The 18361-nt window shown below is 38.7% G+C and overlaps 2 protein-coding genes across 2 annotated transcripts in view; one reads left to right on the plus strand and one right to left on the minus strand.

Annotated features, from left to right (window-relative positions):
- Positions 1-10126, plus strand: part of LOC111328594 (delta-1-pyrroline-5-carboxylate dehydrogenase, mitochondrial) — an 18216-nt gene extending 8090 nt beyond the window's left edge. Inside the window, exons 7-21 of the mRNA XM_088731648.1 lie at positions 138-209; positions 779-944; positions 1580-1676; positions 1962-2012; positions 4035-4057; positions 4180-4227; positions 4408-4508; positions 4856-4903; positions 5292-5336; positions 5416-5501; positions 6066-6132; positions 6846-6914; positions 7702-7754; positions 7863-7981; positions 9503-10126. Coding sequence (XP_088587774.1) covers positions 138-209; positions 779-944; positions 1580-1676; positions 1962-2012; positions 4035-4057; positions 4180-4227; positions 4408-4508; positions 4856-4903; positions 5292-5336; positions 5416-5501; positions 6066-6132; positions 6846-6914; positions 7702-7754; positions 7863-7981; positions 9503-9615 — 1158 coding nt within the window. The 3' untranslated portion in view covers positions 9616-10126. The remainder of the gene's footprint in view (positions 1-137; positions 210-778; positions 945-1579; positions 1677-1961; positions 2013-4034; positions 4058-4179; positions 4228-4407; positions 4509-4855; positions 4904-5291; positions 5337-5415; positions 5502-6065; positions 6133-6845; positions 6915-7701; positions 7755-7862; positions 7982-9502) is intronic.
- A 4190-nt stretch (positions 10127-14316) lies between these two features.
- Positions 14317-18153, minus strand: LOC148724774 (uncharacterized). The gene is made up of 3 exons (XM_088731649.1): positions 16579-18153; positions 15330-15515; positions 14317-14606 (listed from the first exon to the last, which is right to left on the minus strand). Exons 1-3 carry the CDS (start codon positions 16765-16767, stop codon positions 14514-14516), a joined length of 468 nt encoding a protein of 155 aa, XP_088587775.1. The 5' UTR covers positions 16768-18153; the 3' UTR covers positions 14317-14513.
- Positions 18154-18361: the final 208 nt, after the last annotated feature.

An 18361-nucleotide genomic window follows, 5' to 3' on the forward strand; every position in this document is an offset into this window, starting at 1 on the left:
TTTAGGGCGTTAGGGGTTAACTTACAGAGAGGAATTTGTAGTTGCAAGGAACATTTTTGCCTCAGAACTAGTCACAGTGCTCATAAAATAAAATACAACTTTCAAGTCATGCAAAGTTAACATTGAATTGATTCCAGGAACTGCAAGATGGTGTAGAACTTCACCAAACCAAAGGGGTAATCAACCAACTCAAGTACAGAGGTCTGGAGGTAATTATATTAAAAGAGCAAAAAAGGCTGACATTCATCAGTTGTGAAAGTTTTGTTATCATCTCTCAATTAACTACCACTACATCACCATAACATTTTTGGATTATCAAGTCATTGCACTGACTAGAACAGGTGAAAAATCCAGATGGAAACCAGAGTAACAAAATGGCTGCACGGAACGATACATATATCTTATTAACCAAGCGCGAGGGCCGTACTGGGAGAATATCGGCCCGAGGTCTTGACAGTATGGACCGAGCGCAGCGAGGTCTGTACAAAAAAGACCGAGGGCCGATATTCTTCCAGTACGGTCCTGAGCAAGCTTGGTTAATAAGAGATTTATTATACGACTGAAGTTCAAAGGGACACAAGTGCGGTATCATTGGGGACCATTCGGGACAGTGCCCGGTCCAATACTTAGAGAATATTGGACCGGCAATGGAGCAATTTGATTGGTTGATTTTAGTTATTGGCCCTCTGACTGCCCAAGTCGTGTAATAAAAACTTTTATTTATCAATGCATGTTATGTGTTAAACCCTTAGTTATCATGTTTATATTTCCCAACTAGGGTTTTGTTGCTGCCATTTCACCTTTTAACTTTACTGCTATTGGTGGAAACTTAGCCGGTACCCCAGCAATTGTGGGAAATGTAGTTCTCTGGAAACCTGCTTTAACAACAATGTTAGCCAGTTACCTTGTGTACAGAATCTTCCAAGAAGCTGGTGTTCCTGATGGTAAAGAATAAGAAGTCTTCTGTTACTGCTCATTGATAAACAGCTTAAAGTAATATTAGTCTACAAGCATGTGTTGATCGGAAATCAAGACTGTTGTTAACCTCTTAACTCATGAGAACTGAAAGCAACGAATTCTCCTAATTAATTTACAGACATTTATTTTCGGCAAGCAATGAGGATTTGGTTCCATACCAAAATAACTAATCCACTTCAAGGCTGTGCTCCAAGGAAAAGTGAATGGAGCCCAGTACTCTGAAACTGTGAAATCCAGGGTGCCCAGCATATGCTTTGTATGAAAAAACTATATTTCCTGAGTCACCCCAAGAGCAAAAGTAAGACACCAGGGGCCACCAGACACTGCTAGACCACAGCCTTGCACTTGGTTGATAATTTCCACAATTCTCATTACCTGCCCACTGGACAGTGTATTTTATTTTGTAAGGAGAATTCACATACTTATTACTCCAGGGAGAGTTTCTAGGACTATACTCTCCCAGAGGATCATGTTGCATAAATGTGGAACAGACAATGGCCTTCAGCAGGGTTTACTCAGTTAATCAGTACACTAAGAAGTGAACATGAATTCCCAGTGTTGTTGAGGGGTCTATCAATAAAATGACAATTTTTCCTGGCAGGTGTTGTAAACTATATTCCATCTTCTGGCAAGACATTTGGAGATGTTATAACAGCATCCCCGCATTTGGCAGGAATCAACTTCACTGGTAGCGTTGAGTAAGTCACAGAGTTTTATCTCCTACCCTTGTTTATTTCCACTCTTTGTTCCTTTGTGAGAAGAAGAGAATTGTGGGCTCATTTCCCAGTCAGTGGCTGACTGTCAAGCCTAAATACAGTTTTTATACAGTCTTAAATTAGATATCAACTTGCCTCTAAGCATGCTCTATTATTTTTAATTGGTCTCTAACAAAAAATGTCTCCTTAAGATACAGTATTCACTTGAAATTTCTCCACTGTCAGCGTAAACTAGCATGATCATTTTCAATTTATACTTTCCTTCAGAACATTTAGATATATCTGGAGGAAAGTTGCAGAAAACATTGATATATACAGGTAAGTCCATTATATCAGATCTCACATTATTTCTAAGAGCTAGAAAACTAGCTTAGTGGTCCTGGGGAAGTTGTTCGAAGGCTGATTAGCGCTAACCTAGGGTTAAATTTCAATAGTCCATTTTACAGTTGTGTGCTTGGTTGCCAAGCCTTTGAACGGGAGTGAGGCTAGGGATGACCTTGTTATGATACAAACCTTGCTGTCTTTCAAATGTAAATCACTTTGTTATCATGCTAACTAGATACAGGCCTCTATCCCAACAATGTCATCTTTAGCCTCACTCTGAATCAAAGACTTGACAACTAAGTACACAACTGTAAAATGGCTGATTATTAAGGTTTCTTCAATTTATTTTTCTGTTCAATGCCTTTTTGGGATAATTTTCCCTATTCTTTTTAGAGCATCTAATCATCAAATTGTTGGCAAAAGTAATTATACTGAATTGTCTTTTAAAGCTTTCAGATCTCAAATCAGATATCACACAAATCGTGGGCTATCTTAACAAAGCTTTGAACAACCCAACCCTGGTGTTTATGTTCAGTTTGAATTATTTAGTATTAGTCATCGGGGTAGAACTTCCTGCAAATTTTTGGAAAGTTCTTTGGAAGGGTTCACAACTTCTAGCCTTATGTCCCCTCACATTAATGAAAATCAAGAGTATCTTTCTTGTTAGTCTTAAATTTTGATTTCTTGCATTAAATGAAACATCCGTGTCTTCAAACAAATCATACAGTCACTAAATCATTTCTCAAAATGATAATTTCAAATTTCTTTCCTTAATTTTTGGGCAAGTTTTCAGTTTTTAGAGAGAGATTCTAAACTGAAAAATTGATCTTTAAAAAAAATGTGGGCTGAGAACTGATTTAAAGTTCACTGTATGTAAGAGAATTAGAAACTCACCGCAGAAATTAATGAGGTTTTGACACTGCATAAATAGTGCGTGAGACACAAGATTGTTCAAGGAAGTATGTACCATCACTTGTCGTTCAAATCAACTAGAATTGTAGGCCTACATGGCTACAACTACCTTAATGAGGTTTTGACATTGAGTAGTCTTGTGGTCAGTGCACTGGACTCTGGGTCGGTTGGCCTGGATTCAAGTCCTGGCTGGGGCATGATGTTTTGTCCTTAAGTAAGACGCTTCACTCACATTGCTTCATCTTCTCAGATAAGACGTAAAGCCGTAGGTCCTGTCTCCTGCTGGGTTAGGGGTAGGAGACATAAATTTCCCATGCACGAGATTACTGTGAAGTGGATGACCTCCCCGGCGTGGGATGGGTGGGAAGGTGAGATTGCTGCATGGACTGAAGCGGCTGCCAGAGGCGCCTGATAAAAATGCTGACGTCCGATCTCAACCTTACGATAATGGTAAACTTGCACTTATGCCTGCAAGTGTGAAAAATAATTATTATTATTATTAATTATTATTATTATTATTAGTCTTATTATTATTATTATTAGTCTTGAAAGTCAGGACATTTGGGACTTTATCTTACTCCTCTAAAGCTAACTAGAAACGAATGCGGAAAAAAAAAAAAACAATTTTAGGCTTCAGTTCCCCTTTAACCCCAGCTTGTTATCAGTTGACTGTTGTTGGGTTAGGGGAGGGGTGGTTGCACAGTTTCCTTGATAAATAATTAACAATTATTCCACGAGCGCGCGTTGGATATTAGATGTTAGATAGCCCACGAGGCGCGTAGCGCCGAGTTGGCTATAATCATCTCATATCCAACAAGAACAAGTGGAATAATTGTTTTATTAAAAACGTTAAATTAAGTTATTAAATTGTATAAAATTTTATTAAATTTTTTAGCTCCCTTTTAATTTTAAGCTGACACGTACGCACGCCATATTTGTAGATTATGGTATATCGGCTGATATAGCATAATGGCTAAACCAATAAAAAGTCTTGAATTGCATTATCCAATGATCTAGTTTTTAATAATATACATTAATCCAAAAGTCACGCGCTAATTGTATCATTTTATCAAACTGATGATTCATTTGTTATTCTGTTGGCAGAACATTTCCAAGATTAATTGGAGGTTTGTAAAGTCAATACTGAAAGATAATTTCAGTTCTGAATCTTAACTGCAAGATATTGCATAGAATGTTGGAATGAAGATAAAACATCACTAAAATAATTTTCCCTGTGTATTGATTATAGAATGCGGAGGAAAGAATTTCCACTTTTTGCATGAATCTGCTGACATAGGTAAAGTTTTGTCTCTGTTTGAGTTTGATAACGGCTAATGTTGAAAAAAATATCCGTTTATTTTAGTACTTGCGCTAACTGGACAATTTAGCCGTCTGTGGATTTTTAAATGATCAACTGCGTACTCTGAAAAGGTTCTCTAAATTCCAAGTCAATTTTTTTATTTGTGTGATATTTCAGACACAGTGGTTAACTGCACCATTAGAGCAGCATATGGTTATAGTGGACAGAAATGCTCAGCTTGTTCAAGAATTTATGTTCCTGAATCAAAGTGGGCGAAGGTAAGTTTTCCATTTACCACATTATTTGAAATTTGCATGGCAGGATAATTTCGCGAATCTCATCATTTAAAAAAAAAATCACCAAAATAAGGTGACTCGAGCAGTGTATGTCACGAATCTTGAAATCTCTAAATAAACTCCATATTTGCTTCCGTCTTACTACCAAGGTTAAGGTTCGATTCGATTCGATTCTGTTCTACTCTAATTTATGATCACAGCGGAAAAACGAGGCTCCGTAAGTTTCTGTACAGACCAAGGAAATGAGTTTAGTAAAATAGAATTATTTCAATTTCATTTGTCTGTTATAGTTTGGTTTTCACTGGTTTTGCCTTTTCCTCATACTTTAGGTTAAGGAACTTCTTATTCAAAAACACAAAGAACTGAAAATGGGGTCGGTAAGTGAGCTTGCTACATGAGTGGTTATCTCGACATCTCATCCACTCTACACTGATTCAATCTTGGATTAAAAAAAACCTTGATTGTCATTTGTCGAAATTAATCTAGGAATGGATTGGTTTAGCTTTAATTCGTTCTGTAATTGGTCCAGATAACTCGCGCCACTCTCTTAACCAATCAGATTGGAAACTAACACCAATCACGTCTTGGTTGGCCGCGTTTTCCCGCGCTTTTAATACGCGGTTTGTTCGTATTTACTCTGCCTTCTCATTGGCTCCTAATGATATTTTCCCATGTTCTGATTGGGCTATTGCGATAACTTTGGTTTGGTTTTACGACACTAAAAGGTAAAGCGACGTAACAAGTTTATGTTATCTTTCATTACAGCCGGAAGATTACGATACCTTTGTGTCAGCTGTAATTGATGAAAAGGTAGAATATTTTGCTTCATTCGTGCTCCTGTTTAGGTAAACTGGTTCGTAATTAACGTTGCTTTGATTTTTTTTTTCAGTCGTACAAGAACATCAAAGAGTACATCGATTACGCCAAAGACAGCTCAGACCTTAGTATCATTGCTGGAGGGAAGTGTGATGACAGGTGTGTTCGACTTGAGTTTACCAGAAGGATGTTTCCCGCAAGCTTCACTCAGGGTTATTACTCAGTGTGATAATGCTAAATTTTCCAATCACCTCTTGTTAAGTGGCCCCTCTTTGGTATGACATTTTCGTTCTCGGACAGTTGAGTACATTTTTTACCTTTACTGTCCAGTTTCGAAACTCGCCTCTGTTTTCAGACAGTACCGGTCTAGCTTTGGACTGTAGTTGGCATTCGCTTTCGGACATTACTGTCCCAGTTTTTTTTCCGTCCGTTTTTCTGAAAATCGTGCATTTTCTCGGTCAGTAGCGGACACTTCCGTCCGTTTTGGGACACTTACGCCCATTTACGGACATTAGGTTTAGGACACTTGAGTCCAATTGAGAATGTTCTGGTGCGATTTCCAACAATTGGGCCGTTTTGGTAACACTATCCTTTGATTTCAGACACTCCTAAAACGACTCAATAAACGACAAAAGTAGAAAAATAGATGTAATTTGTACTTCGTATACCTCGAGAAAACTGTGTTCTTGAGTGATTTGACATTCTTCTTTTCTTCTTCCTTAGTGTGGGTTACTTTGTTGAACCAACTATTATTGAGACAAAGAGACCGGATGACAAACTTATGAACGAGGTAAACGCATTTTTCGAAACTTTTCTTCTTTACGATTTACAATTAATTTGAAATGGTGTCCGGTCTTTTCGTCCAAGAGTCTTTTCGTCCAAGTCTTTTCGTCCGAAAGTCTTTTCGTCCAAAAGTATTTTCATCTTAAGTCTGTCCGTCTAATTGTTAAATATTTCCGAGAAGCAAATAAATAACTATTATATTGTATTATAGATAAGGCTATATAAAGAACTTATCAGTGCGAGCCGTTGCCCTTTTGGTTCACCAATCTTCGTTTACGAATTCAACGTCATGAATTTAATACACAGAGAATGATTGAAGTTGTAACGCAATATATTTGATTAAGACTTGCGGGCCGTTTAATTATTTCACGCGAAAGAAATAATTAAACGGCAAGAATATTAGGCTCGTTGTTAAGCGTAAAAGGCAACGAAGTGTAACATCACTACGAGTCCGACATACCCAAATGGCGGCGGCTCGCAACAAGTTCTTTATATAGCCTTATCTAGCCTTCTAAAAGTTATTTATTTGCTTCGAGAAAGGACTTAACAAGTAAACGAACAGACTTAGGTGAAAATACTTTTGGACGAAAAGACTTGGACAAAAAGACTTTTGGACGAAAAGACCGTAATTCATTTGAAATTGATTGTTTACTCTTGTTACCTTACTTTTTTTTTTTTTTTTTTTCGATTTTGTTTAATTCTGTCACATTTCTTCGTCAGGAAATTTTCGGCCCTGTTCTCACCGTTTACGTATACCCAGACCAAAAATCCAAGGAGACGCTACAACTAGTAAGAGCTCTGTTTGCTTATAAAGAAGTGTGGTTGTCAACTGTGTGTTGGTTTTTACTTTACTTCACATTGTGTGGCAGTCTTTCAACCAATCAGATGACGAACCAAAAATATTCCAAACCCGGTCATTAAAGTTTTCCCACCCTTTCAGCAGTTTTCTTATTTGTTCTCTGAGTTTTCGTTAGCGTCTACTGAAAGAGTGATTTTCTATCGCGTATCGTAAAATTAAAAGCAGAACAATCACAATGACTATCACGGAAGAGAAAATACTTTAAAAGCCAATGAGACCTCGAAGTAAAACAACTCAACTGCCAAAAGTGCGGAAAAACGCGGGCGGCCAAGTCGTGATTGTTTTGGTTTAGAATCTGATTGGTTGAGAGAGTGGCGCATAGTAATCGCGGCCATTCAGAAGAAGAGAAAATGTCTTAAAGAGCTAATGAGAACTCGAAGTAAAAACAACCCAACTGACGAAAGCGCGGGAAAACACGGGCGACCAAGTCGTGGTTGTTTTAGTTTAGAATCTGATTGGTCGAAAGAGTGGTAATTTCTGGACACAGCCAAGTAAAGCAAAATAAATGCAATCCAAGATTAATTTCGACTCGCAATTTAAAACCGCTTTGTTTTTCTTTGTTTTGAAGGCCGTTGTGATCAGTTTGATGTTGGTTTACGACACGCAAGCAGAATGCGCTGAATCTGCGACCATACAACGTGCGATATGTATAATGTAAATATGTACTGTAGTTTTCCAGTTCTCTAGCTTTGACATTTCATATTTGCTGCCTCGCAGGTAGACAAGACTTCTCCATTTGCTTTGACCGGGTCGATTTTTGCAAGAGACAGGTAAGCATTTATCTGCTTTGAGTAGAAATAAAATATTTTACTGAACCAAAGGGACGTCAAATATTTGTCATAGACTAGCAGACTTATTTTTAATGAAAAATCCTGCAGATATTTTATCCAAGAAGCAGCTGACATTCTGAAAGATGCAGCTGGCAATTTCTATATCAACGACAAATCAACTGGATCAGTTGTGGGACAGCAACCTTTTGGAGGCGCACGTCTTTCAGGTTAGTCTTCATTGTCACTATTTCATCCCTTCCATATTTTTAAAAGGAACAGGTTTTTTTCCAAAACAATGATTCTATGTGCAATTTGCGCCAACCAATCATGAGCTTGTTTTTCTGGGCTTTTTTTCCCTTAAGCATGCATTTTCATGCTCGAAGAAATTCACACATGGTTTCCTACACTGGATACTCCAACATTTTTTCCACCCTTTTCCCGCGCCTATCGTTAATCTAACATGAATTCTCGAACGCGATTGGTTATCACCAGCCTGATTTGAGCACCTCAAGTACAATGTACGCGTCATGCTTGTAATTGGACAGTGTCACAGGACAGTTAAGGGACAGTTTAATAAGTTTAAGTATTCTCATTAATTGTGTGCTGTATAATTTTTGGATTTTCAAGGAAGAAGTTCCATGTTAATCACTTCTGGGAGTTAAAGAGTCAATGAAAACATGATCGATGTCTAATTTCTTTCTTGAATTTTGTCATAGTTTTGATTAATTGAATTGGTAACTGGACTTCGTGTTCTTTAATTTTGTCTGTAATCGTTTTCGTAACAAACAAATCGGACTTCGCGGTCTTCCGATTTTAGGGACCTTAAGCAGTCAGGACGGCAACGCCAAGGAAGACTTCGATTAAAAAATGAATTTCTACTCTTAGTTAGAATTTTAAAAATGGCTGCGTGAGCTTACTGTCTCATACGACGCCTCAGCTCAACTTCAGCAGGACGTATAAAAGCAGCGTTGAGTTCCAAATGGAAATTAAAATAATTTGCCGTCGCGGTTTCGGTTCGCAGACGACGCAAATTTTGACGATTTCGCGTTGTTGTTTTGCATGGGACGGCTAAGAAATGTACAAAGTTTCAAAATACACGTGCTGAGCTATTGTTCTGCCAATTAGATCTCTTGTTTTTCTACGTCCTCGTTGCCGTCGCCGTCGTGGTTGCTTAAGGTCCTTTTGTGAATCACTCGTATGATTACAGACCCAATTGGGCTCCGCTCGGTCTCATCACCATTGTTAATCATTTATTGGTGGATGGTCCCATGTTCTTCCTGTTTTTCACCAGCAATTCGTTTTCCCGCGCTTTATGCTGATTATACTTTGTAAACACAACGCTCAATCGTACGGCATGCGCAAATGGGTCAAGTTTGGCGGGCCGCTTGCCCATTTCTGCGCAAAATTATAGAGGAAACATAAGAAGCAACTGGTAGGAAATCCTAAAAAGGAAAATAAAGTAAGGAAACTTTGAGACCGATATTCTGTTGATTTGTCAAGAAAAGGTTATACGCTTTTAAAACAATGTCATTCCTTGGTTCGTACGTTTGTTTATATTTCGGATTTATCGTTCGTGTGGGGCAAATTGGTTATGACAGCTTGAAAGCGAGACATTGTGCCACCTCATGGTCGTTAGTATTTGCAAATTCGCAGACGTTTGACCGCTATGTTAACTTTGTGGCTTGCCGTTCAGATGACTGAGTGAAGTGTTTGATTCGTCCACATGGTAACTAGTGTCTTTATTCCAGGAACAAATGACAAGGCAGGCAGCTCTCATTACATACTGAGATGGGTCTCACCACAAAGCGTTAAAGAAACCGTGGTACCAATCGACGACTACAAATATCCTCATCAATCATGAATCACGTTAATCGGAGCTGTTATTTTCTGAGGGGAACAGACTATATTCGATGGTTTCAAAGGAAATTTATGCTCTCGCTCAGGGCTGGAGTAAATACAATGCGTGGAAACAAGGAAGAATTCGGAAAATGTCCAGATATCATAGCACATGATTTGCCTTTTTAAATAAACGATTTTTTAGCAAGCGTTTCAAAAACGTTGGGACCGAGATTGCTATATGTATATGAAATTTATTTCGAATAATTTTTCGGAAAATCCTGTACAGAACATTCATTGATCTCAAGCCATACGCTATGGAAATGTGCATGGTTCCTTATCAAGAACTGGTATATAAAGTAATGCAAAGGGAAAAAAATTCAGTTATCCAATTTTAACCAATGAATCTGTTGCGATGCATATTGTTCAACGTTTAATTAGGATAGCAGTCCAAAAAACGGTCTATTTTATTGCTGAATGCTGAATGCTCAACAGTTTTAAAACAGTAATAAATTAAAGTGGTCTTTTAAAAACGCTGTCAGTCTGTGTTTTAGGACCGAGACCTTTTTGTAACGTAATGATATTGGGTAAAGTTGGACTGTTACCAATGAAAGTAGCTAGTTCTAGGCCTTCGTTTGTTAAATGGGAGCTCAATGGTAAAAACCGGGGAGGGCCGGGTGGAGTCGCTTTCCGCCACTCGATCCAAGCCCCCTCGTTTTCTCTCTGCCCTTACTATCGCGCTGTTTACTATTTCGCCCCTCCTCGCACAGGCTGTGAGCAAGGCAAGAATTGTGGTGGTTCTGAGTGTAAGTTCTGTGTGCCGCCCTCCTTTCTGTGATTGTTATTTTTCTCCCTCACTCTCTTAAACTAGACTACTTTATTCTACTTTTTCCCCGTACGTAAACAAAACCTAAACATTCTAAATTTATTTGTAGGAGTATCTTTCACTGGACATTTTAACACAAGAACCTGTCAATCAAAATGACTTCTGGCAATTTTAATTTTTAAAAGTGATTTGGAATTACTTTGTTTCTTATTAACTTTGCTGTGTGAGTGGTCCAGAAAACTCGAGCAATCATCACAACCAATTAGATGCTAAACAAGAAACAATCACAACTTAGTTATTTGCGTTTTTCCGCCCTTCTAGTTTCCTCGTTTTCATTCACTTTGAGTTCTCTTGGCTCATGATGATATTTTAAATCTTCTAGGTCGCTGGGATTATTTTGGTTTTAATTTTGAAACACTTTACCGTAAAACACTCTAAAAGTGCCAACCAATCACAGATGATACTCCCAGTTCTATCCAAAATCACGAGGCCAAATTTAGCTCGTCACTTGGATAATTGAAATAGTTATTTAAGCCGATGTTCATAGGAAGGAGCTCATTTGAATACATCAATTTTCGCTGCTAGTGGACCATCGTGTATACAGTCTATAGGTGCTCAAGGAAAAATTTCGAAAAGCAAAGTCTTTAAAGGCGGCAGAGTTTAATTTAGGGACCTTAAGCAGTCAGGACGGCAACGCCAAGGAAGACTTAATTAAAAAATGAATTTCTACTCTTAGTTAGAATTTTAAAAATAGCTGCATGAGCTTACTGTCTCATACGACGCCACAGCTCAACTTCAGCATGACGTATAAAAGCAGCGTTGAGTTCCAAATGGAAATTGAAATAATTTGCCGTCGCGGTTTCGGTTCGAAGACGACGCAAATTTTGACGATTTCATGTTGTTGTTTTGCATAGGACGGCTAAGAAATGTACACGGTTTCAAAATGCACGTGCTGAGCTATTGTTCTGCCAATTAGATCTCTTGTTTTTTCACATCCTCGTTGCCGTCGCCGTCGCGGTTGCTTAAGATCCCTAATCCAAGTAAAACTCCTGAATGGCGCAATGTTTTCCCAGAAAATGGAAAAATGGGCTCATTTGCTTCATTCGGTCTACGGTTTTCTTCAGCAAAAGTAACCAAACCCCATTACACACATGCAGTTCCGGTATGAGGGTGACATAATTTTCAACACGAGTGACGATGGTTACGAAGTTCGTAGCCATTTTACGGGCGCTCTACTCAATACCAAAATTCACACCTGTTACCGCAATGAATAATAGGGACCTTAAGAAACCACGACGGCGACGGCAACGAGGACATGTAAAACAAGAGATCTAATTGACAGAACAGTAGCTCAGCACGTACGTTTTGAATCTTTGTACATTTCATAGCCGTCCTATGCAAAACAACAACGTGAAATCGCCAAAATTTGCGTCGTCTGCGAACCGAAACCGCGACGGCAAATTATTTTAATTTTCATTTGGAACTCAACGGCTACTTTATACGTCATGCGGAAGTTGAGCAGTGGCGCTATACGAGACAGTAAGCTCCTGCAGCCATTTTTGAATTCTAACTAAGAGTAGAAATTCATTTTTTAATCGAAGTCTTCCTTGGCGTCGCCGTCGTGGTTTCTTAAGGTCCCTAATATATGTGAGGGAGGAGGTTGAACAGAAACTTTCCTGTAAATGACAACCTCATCTGTTTTGGCTTAGGCTCATCCCGCATCACCGCTCGTCGATTGATTAACGGATATAAATGCAATTTTAATTCTTAGCAAAGTTACGGCTCTTAAATAGACGACGTTTTGTTTTCACATGCTATTTTAGCGTGGAAAGGGTTAATCCTTCAGGCTAATGTTCGCTATTTTTACATAATTTCCTGATTACACCCAAACGCCCATTGTGTAGCAGATATAGAACTAATGCTTGTAAAACCTGAGTTTGAAAGAAGTAGGGATATCCAATCTCTAGAGATGTGAGAAACTCTTCTAGTCAGTGCAACTACATCATTGTTTGAATCCCATAAGTTCATGTTTTAGTAACTCTCTTTCGTGTTTTCACGATGTTATTTACATGCTTAAATGGTTTCAAATACAATTGTACCTGCATCAAAGCCGAAGAAACCGAGTTGAGAAGTATATTTCTTTTCTACCCTACGCCTTAGAATGACAAAGACACCCAAAGCCTTGTTGATATGGCGCTCCATCCAACTTGCTTAAGATCCTTAGTAAACAGTGTCCCTATAAATCAGAAAAATCCACCATTCCACGAGTCAAATTTGAGCCCGTGGCAAGTGCGAGTCACGCGTCAAGTTGGAGCCAACTCCAATTTTTTCCCTTCTTAAAATAATGTTGTTAGACATTAAACTATCATCGTAGCTGTCAAAAAGTAAAACAAAACCAATATCAGTGAGGTCAATAAAGTTTAACAAGCAGCCAGGAGAAACATTTTGCCCCCTCCAGATTTCAAGCACAGGACCCCTGAGTTGTCACACGGCCACGCCGTCGCTCCTATCATGGCGGCGAAGGTAAGAATGTCGTTTTGTGTCAAATCCACAGCTAGTTATTCTGAGAAATAATCTCGTGATCTTTTCAAACCAACTTCTTTGATTTTCAACTTTCCGTCATGCTTTATTTCCACACATTATGTAACGGTATCGTTAACTTCTACTTTGCGTGCAAGAGGGTTTTTTTTTCTTTTGTTTGTTTTGTTTCTATTTTGTTTGTTCGTTTCCTTTTTTTTATTTGTATGGGGACGAAACCGCTAACAGAGAGCAGCTGAAGCCGCAAGCGATGGCGAGCGGAAAAGAAACCACTCGCCAATTGTTACTATGTCGCTCCGTTTCACTATAACTTAACTCTTGGCACAGAGTATCAAAACCACCACACGAGAACAGTGTGGTGGTTTTGACTAATTTCTGTGTACCGCTCTCGATCACGTTTTTTTTTCTTTCTCTCTCTCCTGAACTAAAATGTAAGTTTGAAGTACGACAATTTTTCGTATTGGATTCTTTACGAGTTTAATGTTCATTATTTAAGTCTTTTCACTCCCAAAAGTTCTTTAGTGCTTTTTTTTTTTTCATTTTACTGCTGCCTCATTGCTTCTTTTATCGATGTACATATAGCAGTAATATGCCTGTTTTCGCGTTTTTCGCGCAGTTCAATAATGCACTCTGTACAGCTGGTTTTTGCTTGTCCTTTTCCTTTTCCAATCTTGGTCTTCATTTTGTGGCCGTAACAATGTAAGTGTTTTATAGTCCTATTTCCCTTCCCTCAAGTTGTTTGTTTTTCTTTATATAGTGTGTGTGATTTTTGTAATTGTTTGCATTGTTCTTTTGGTTTCAACTTACGTCATTTACGCCTTAGAGGAATTTTAGCGAATGTCTTTATTTCTACGTGGCGTGAAGTTGCTTATTCCGCAGCCACAAATTTCGCGTGGAGCAGTTTCACTTAATTATAATTCTTTTTTTTTTTTTTCTGTACGTTTAGAAGACCTCAAGTGTTTTGCTGGGGTATCTTTCAATGGTCATTTTAACAGCGCACAACAACCTATCTTACCTAACTAACTTTACTCTGTGGCTGGCCCAGAAAACTCGCGCAGTCCTCTCAACCAATCAGATACAACACTAATCGCCACATGATCATTCGCGTTTTCCCGCGCTTGGAGCACTTCCCTTGTTCTCACTGTGTGTTCTCATTAGCTTATGATGAAGTCAACTTTTGTTCCGCATCGAGCGCTGGGATTATTTTTTGGTTTCAAAACACCCATCGAAAGGCGCTCTAAAAGGGCCAATCAATCACAGATGATACAACGAAGCTAACCGATGTCATAGGGCCAAATTTAGTTCGGCACACTTGGTGGATGTAAATAGTCTTTTAGGCCGTGGTCCATAGGAAGCTGTACATTTCATGGAAATGATTTCGCTTTTAATGAAAAACTATCTTCAGTCTACAGTTACTCATTGAACAACTGCGCGAAGCAAAGCCTTCAAAAGGCGTCTGGCCCGGATTATTAAGCAAAGCAAAAAATCTGAATCTCAAAATGCCTCTTTGGCAAATGCAAAGTTGAGGATCCTTCACTACATCTGATCCGCGGTTTTCTTCAGCAATAGTAACCAAACCCCATTCCACACATGCACTTCCGGTACGAGGGATGACAGATCTTCCGGCATGAGCGACGATGAAGCTGGCAAACCTTCAAAGAAAATCAGAGTGATATGAAAGTTTGGCAGAAAAAGATGAAAACACGGAAGCTCAGTGAACAAGAAAAAACTATTACCGGTCATCGAACGGAGTGGTCTCCAGTCTCCCAATCTTGTCAAGAAATAAATATTTAACAATTATTCCACGAGCGCGCGTTGGATATGAGATGATAAATAGCCAACGAGGCGCTACGCGCCTCGTTGGCTATAATCATCTCGTATCCAACAAGCGCGAGTGGAATAATTGTTTTATTTAAAACGCCCCCAAGAAATTATTATTTTGTAAGAAGAAACCGGAATTTTTAGCTCCCTTTTGATTTTAAGCTGACGCGTACGCTTACCATATTTGTAGATCATGGTATATTGGCTGATATACCATAATGGCTAAGCCAATAAAAAGTCTTGAATTGCATTATCCAATGATCCAGTTTTTAATAAATCTTATTAGACGTTTTGTTGTGTGGTATCGCTGAGTATTTTTACGCATATGGTTGTGTCGTATTTTGACGAGCCCGTAGGGTGAGTCAAAATACAAATAACGAGATGCGAGAAAACCTGTTTAACCGGTACTCTCGAGTACAAATACCGCGTGATATTTGTGCTCGTCTATGGCGTTATTTGTACTCTACGAAGTGTAGTTGGGTTATAATTATACTCATCTACTCATCCACCCCTCTCCAAGATGAAATCGATAGTTATAACCTTACAATACTTACCGTCCAGGCCCTTCCACAGCATTTTGATCCAGCTTTGAAGTTCTTTTTGTACTTTTTATTTGTCAAACAATTCTTAAATTTTTTTCTGCACATGCGCAGGACCTTTTTCTTCCCCCGTTGAGCTGTGACTGGTTCCAAACAGCTGCATAACAGAATCGCCAGCACAAACAATACGATAATCTTCATCTGCAAGAAATATAGTCGTTTCTTAGCTAAACTATGAGATACAACAGTCCTATTCAGTTAAGTTTAGTAACAAACAACGAAAAAGGACAGGGCAGTCAGTTGTGAGGCTTTTCAATGAGCGTCTCTACTTCCTTTTCAAATCATCAGATTTACATTTTTCTCGATCCGTTATCCTTATCACACACCCAACTGATCAAGAACGAATTTCCCTTTACACTTTTCAATGCTACATAAAGCAAACAAGTGATGAGAATAAAGAAAAGATATCATTTAGGAATTTTATAAGATTCAACACCACGTTCTGAGACTTAACATAATAGAGAACGTGTGGTAGAGATCGTGTAACAGTCTCAGTAAGGATCGATGCGACTGTGTGTGAAGCAGAGAAAGCCTGGGAACAAGATTGATTTCTCGATTGCCTTCATCTCCTAGACAGAACACGAAAATGATTTTCGCAGTCTGTTCTTGAATTTTCAACATTGATAGATTGCTTCTAAGTCTTGATACTAGCAATCTTGGTCAAAAGAAGTATCTTTGAAGACAGTAGTTATTGTGCAAAGCTACTTCAGTTTGGCTCGTGTTACCTAGAGGTTGCTATCCAAAATGTTCGACAACTTTTCGCTTACTTCAAATCTGATCTATCATTTTGAAATATTTTATAGAGAGTCAGATAAGCTAATATTCCAAGCTTTTGAGGTTCTCGTTGTGGTTGGACTAGATCTTCAATTTCTATGGTGTGTGCGGTTCTACCGCATTGGGCTGAAAGGACTGAAAAAATTGCGCTAAACAATGTTTTACTTTAATACTGTTTATGCCAACTTGCACAGCCCTCTATAAACTCAAAGGAGAAAATTTAAAGTTTTTTTCTTGTCATTGCTTTTCATCTTACTTCCCAACTCTTCAACGTTCCTGAAAATTCTAAACTCAAGAGGTTTCAACGAGAAATGCTGCGCTTCCTTTGAATTTCGTCACAGATTCCACAAGATGCTTCACAGCACATTGCATTTAGGAGTATTTCTAGAAGTCGAACGCTGATTTAGAACTATTAGACCTGCAAACTTACCCTTGTCGACGTCTGAACTGCTTCTCCGATAATTGCTCTCCAAAAACAACTCCGTTGTGCCAAACCGTCTCCGAACTTCTCGATGACCGGAGGTAATACAAAAAAACGTGTTGGCTTGGTAGCTGTAACATGTTCGAAATTCAAACATGCAAGAGCTAAATTTGACTGCGGTCGAAAGAAAGGACCCATTGGAGTGAGTTTGCGTTTACTTTTCTAAAAGTTCCAAGTCATTTACTCACTTCTTTATTAGAATTTCGCCGAAAAATGTTTCGCTTTCATCAAGGTTTAGGTATTGCCACCTGAGGAACAAAACCTTAACAATTACTTTGCTAAGCTACCGGAACTTAAACGTTTAATTGGGAAAATAATTGAAACAGATAGCACAGTTTATTTGATCAACAAGTGACATTTCTTGACCCAGTTTATACAACTGCCACTTCAAACAAAGAATATTCAATTATCCAATTCTGATGACTTTGGCTCCAATTAGAGCGGAATTTACAGACTGACTACAAAATTCGAGAGCTAAGCTTGGATTTATAGAAAGATCCCAAGTAACCGCAAATGTGGACTACGGATTAGGTTATTCGCTACACATCAGAAATTGCGAGCTGCAAAGTAGCTCTTAAAACTAAATAATTTGGATATATATCAACAAAGTTGAAATGGTAAATTGGCCACCGTAACGATTATAAAAGCTGACGTTTCGAGCGTTAGCCCTTCGTCGAAGCGAATAGAGGAATTGTGGGTTGTGTGCTTTTAAAGCAAGAAAATGGAGCTACGTTATTGGTGGGAACATGGCAACGAGAAAAACAAGAATAAATTAGTGGAATGAAAAGCGTTCGCTGATCCCTGTGGGATTTAGACTGCCGGTTTGAAAGATGAGCTTTTGTTCAAGATTTTTACGGCTTTCCGTGCTAGCTAAGTGTAAGGAAAGACCGCAGATTGCCATATGTTGCTTAGAATGATTAGCTTTGAAAGCTTATCTTTCAAACGCTCGAAACGTCAGCTTTTGTAATCGTTACGGTGGCCAATTTACCATTTCAACTTTCTTGATATATCCAAATTATGTCGTTACTCCCACCGACGCAGCCCCAAACAGTTTCTTTCGAAACTATCAGCTTTTAAAATCTAAAATTTATCGTCATCGTTTTATTAAGCCATACAGTGCGCCATTGAACTGTCATAGCAATATTTTTGTTTATGGTTTCTTCATATTATCGAGTTTAACAGTTGACTGGAACTGACTAAACGTTGATATGGTTCCGAAGCGATTTTCGCCTTCTTCAACCTGTCACTCTAAAATGTACTTCCAAAAAATGACTAGCATACTTTGTAGTCTGTATAACCGAAAGATATCAGTCAGTTTGGAAAGTTCCTTGCGCCAACAAAGCAGCTGAGCACATGTCAAATACGTGTTCTCGTGACGTGAAACGAACCTTCCTTCAACTTCGTCTCAGGCTCTTTTTCCTTAAAGAAAGGAAAAAGAGCCTGGGGACGACGAGGTTAACAACATGCCGATGAGTCCTCGTCACTTACCTGAAAACGCCCAAATTCCGCGGAAAGGTCACGCGTTTCAAGAAATTTAGCACATCATTCAAGACAGAGGAAGGTGAGAGGAGGGGTAGGGGAAAAAGGGTGGGGAGGAGAGGGACAAACAAATGTAGAGTGCAGCACTGAAATAGTGTTTCTGAATTTCTTCAGTCTTTTCGTCGGAAGTAGCTCAGTTTATTTCTTCTCTACAAACAGATTCACTTATACCAGGCAACTTCTCCTTTTCCTT

The sequence above is a fragment of the Stylophora pistillata genome, chromosome 8, assembly GCF_964205215.1.
Source record: "Stylophora pistillata chromosome 8, jaStyPist1.2, whole genome shotgun sequence".
Taxonomy (NCBI): domain Eukaryota; kingdom Metazoa; phylum Cnidaria; class Anthozoa; order Scleractinia; family Pocilloporidae; genus Stylophora; species Stylophora pistillata.

Excerpts from the sequence above, each read along its gene's own strand:
- LOC148724774 (XM_088731649.1), bottom strand. The coding sequence starts at position 16,767 with ATGGGTCCTTTCTTTCGACCGCAGTCAAATTTAGCTCTTGCATGTTTG. Across the intron at positions 15,516-16,578 it reads CAGTTCAGACGTCGACAAGG|ATGAAGATTATCGTATTGTT; the intron begins GTAAGTTTGCAG and ends TATTTCTTGCAG. Across the intron at positions 14,607-15,329 it reads GCTGTGGAAGGGCCTGGACG|GTTTGCCAGCTTCATCGTCG; the intron begins GTAAGTATTGTA and ends TTTTCTTTGAAG.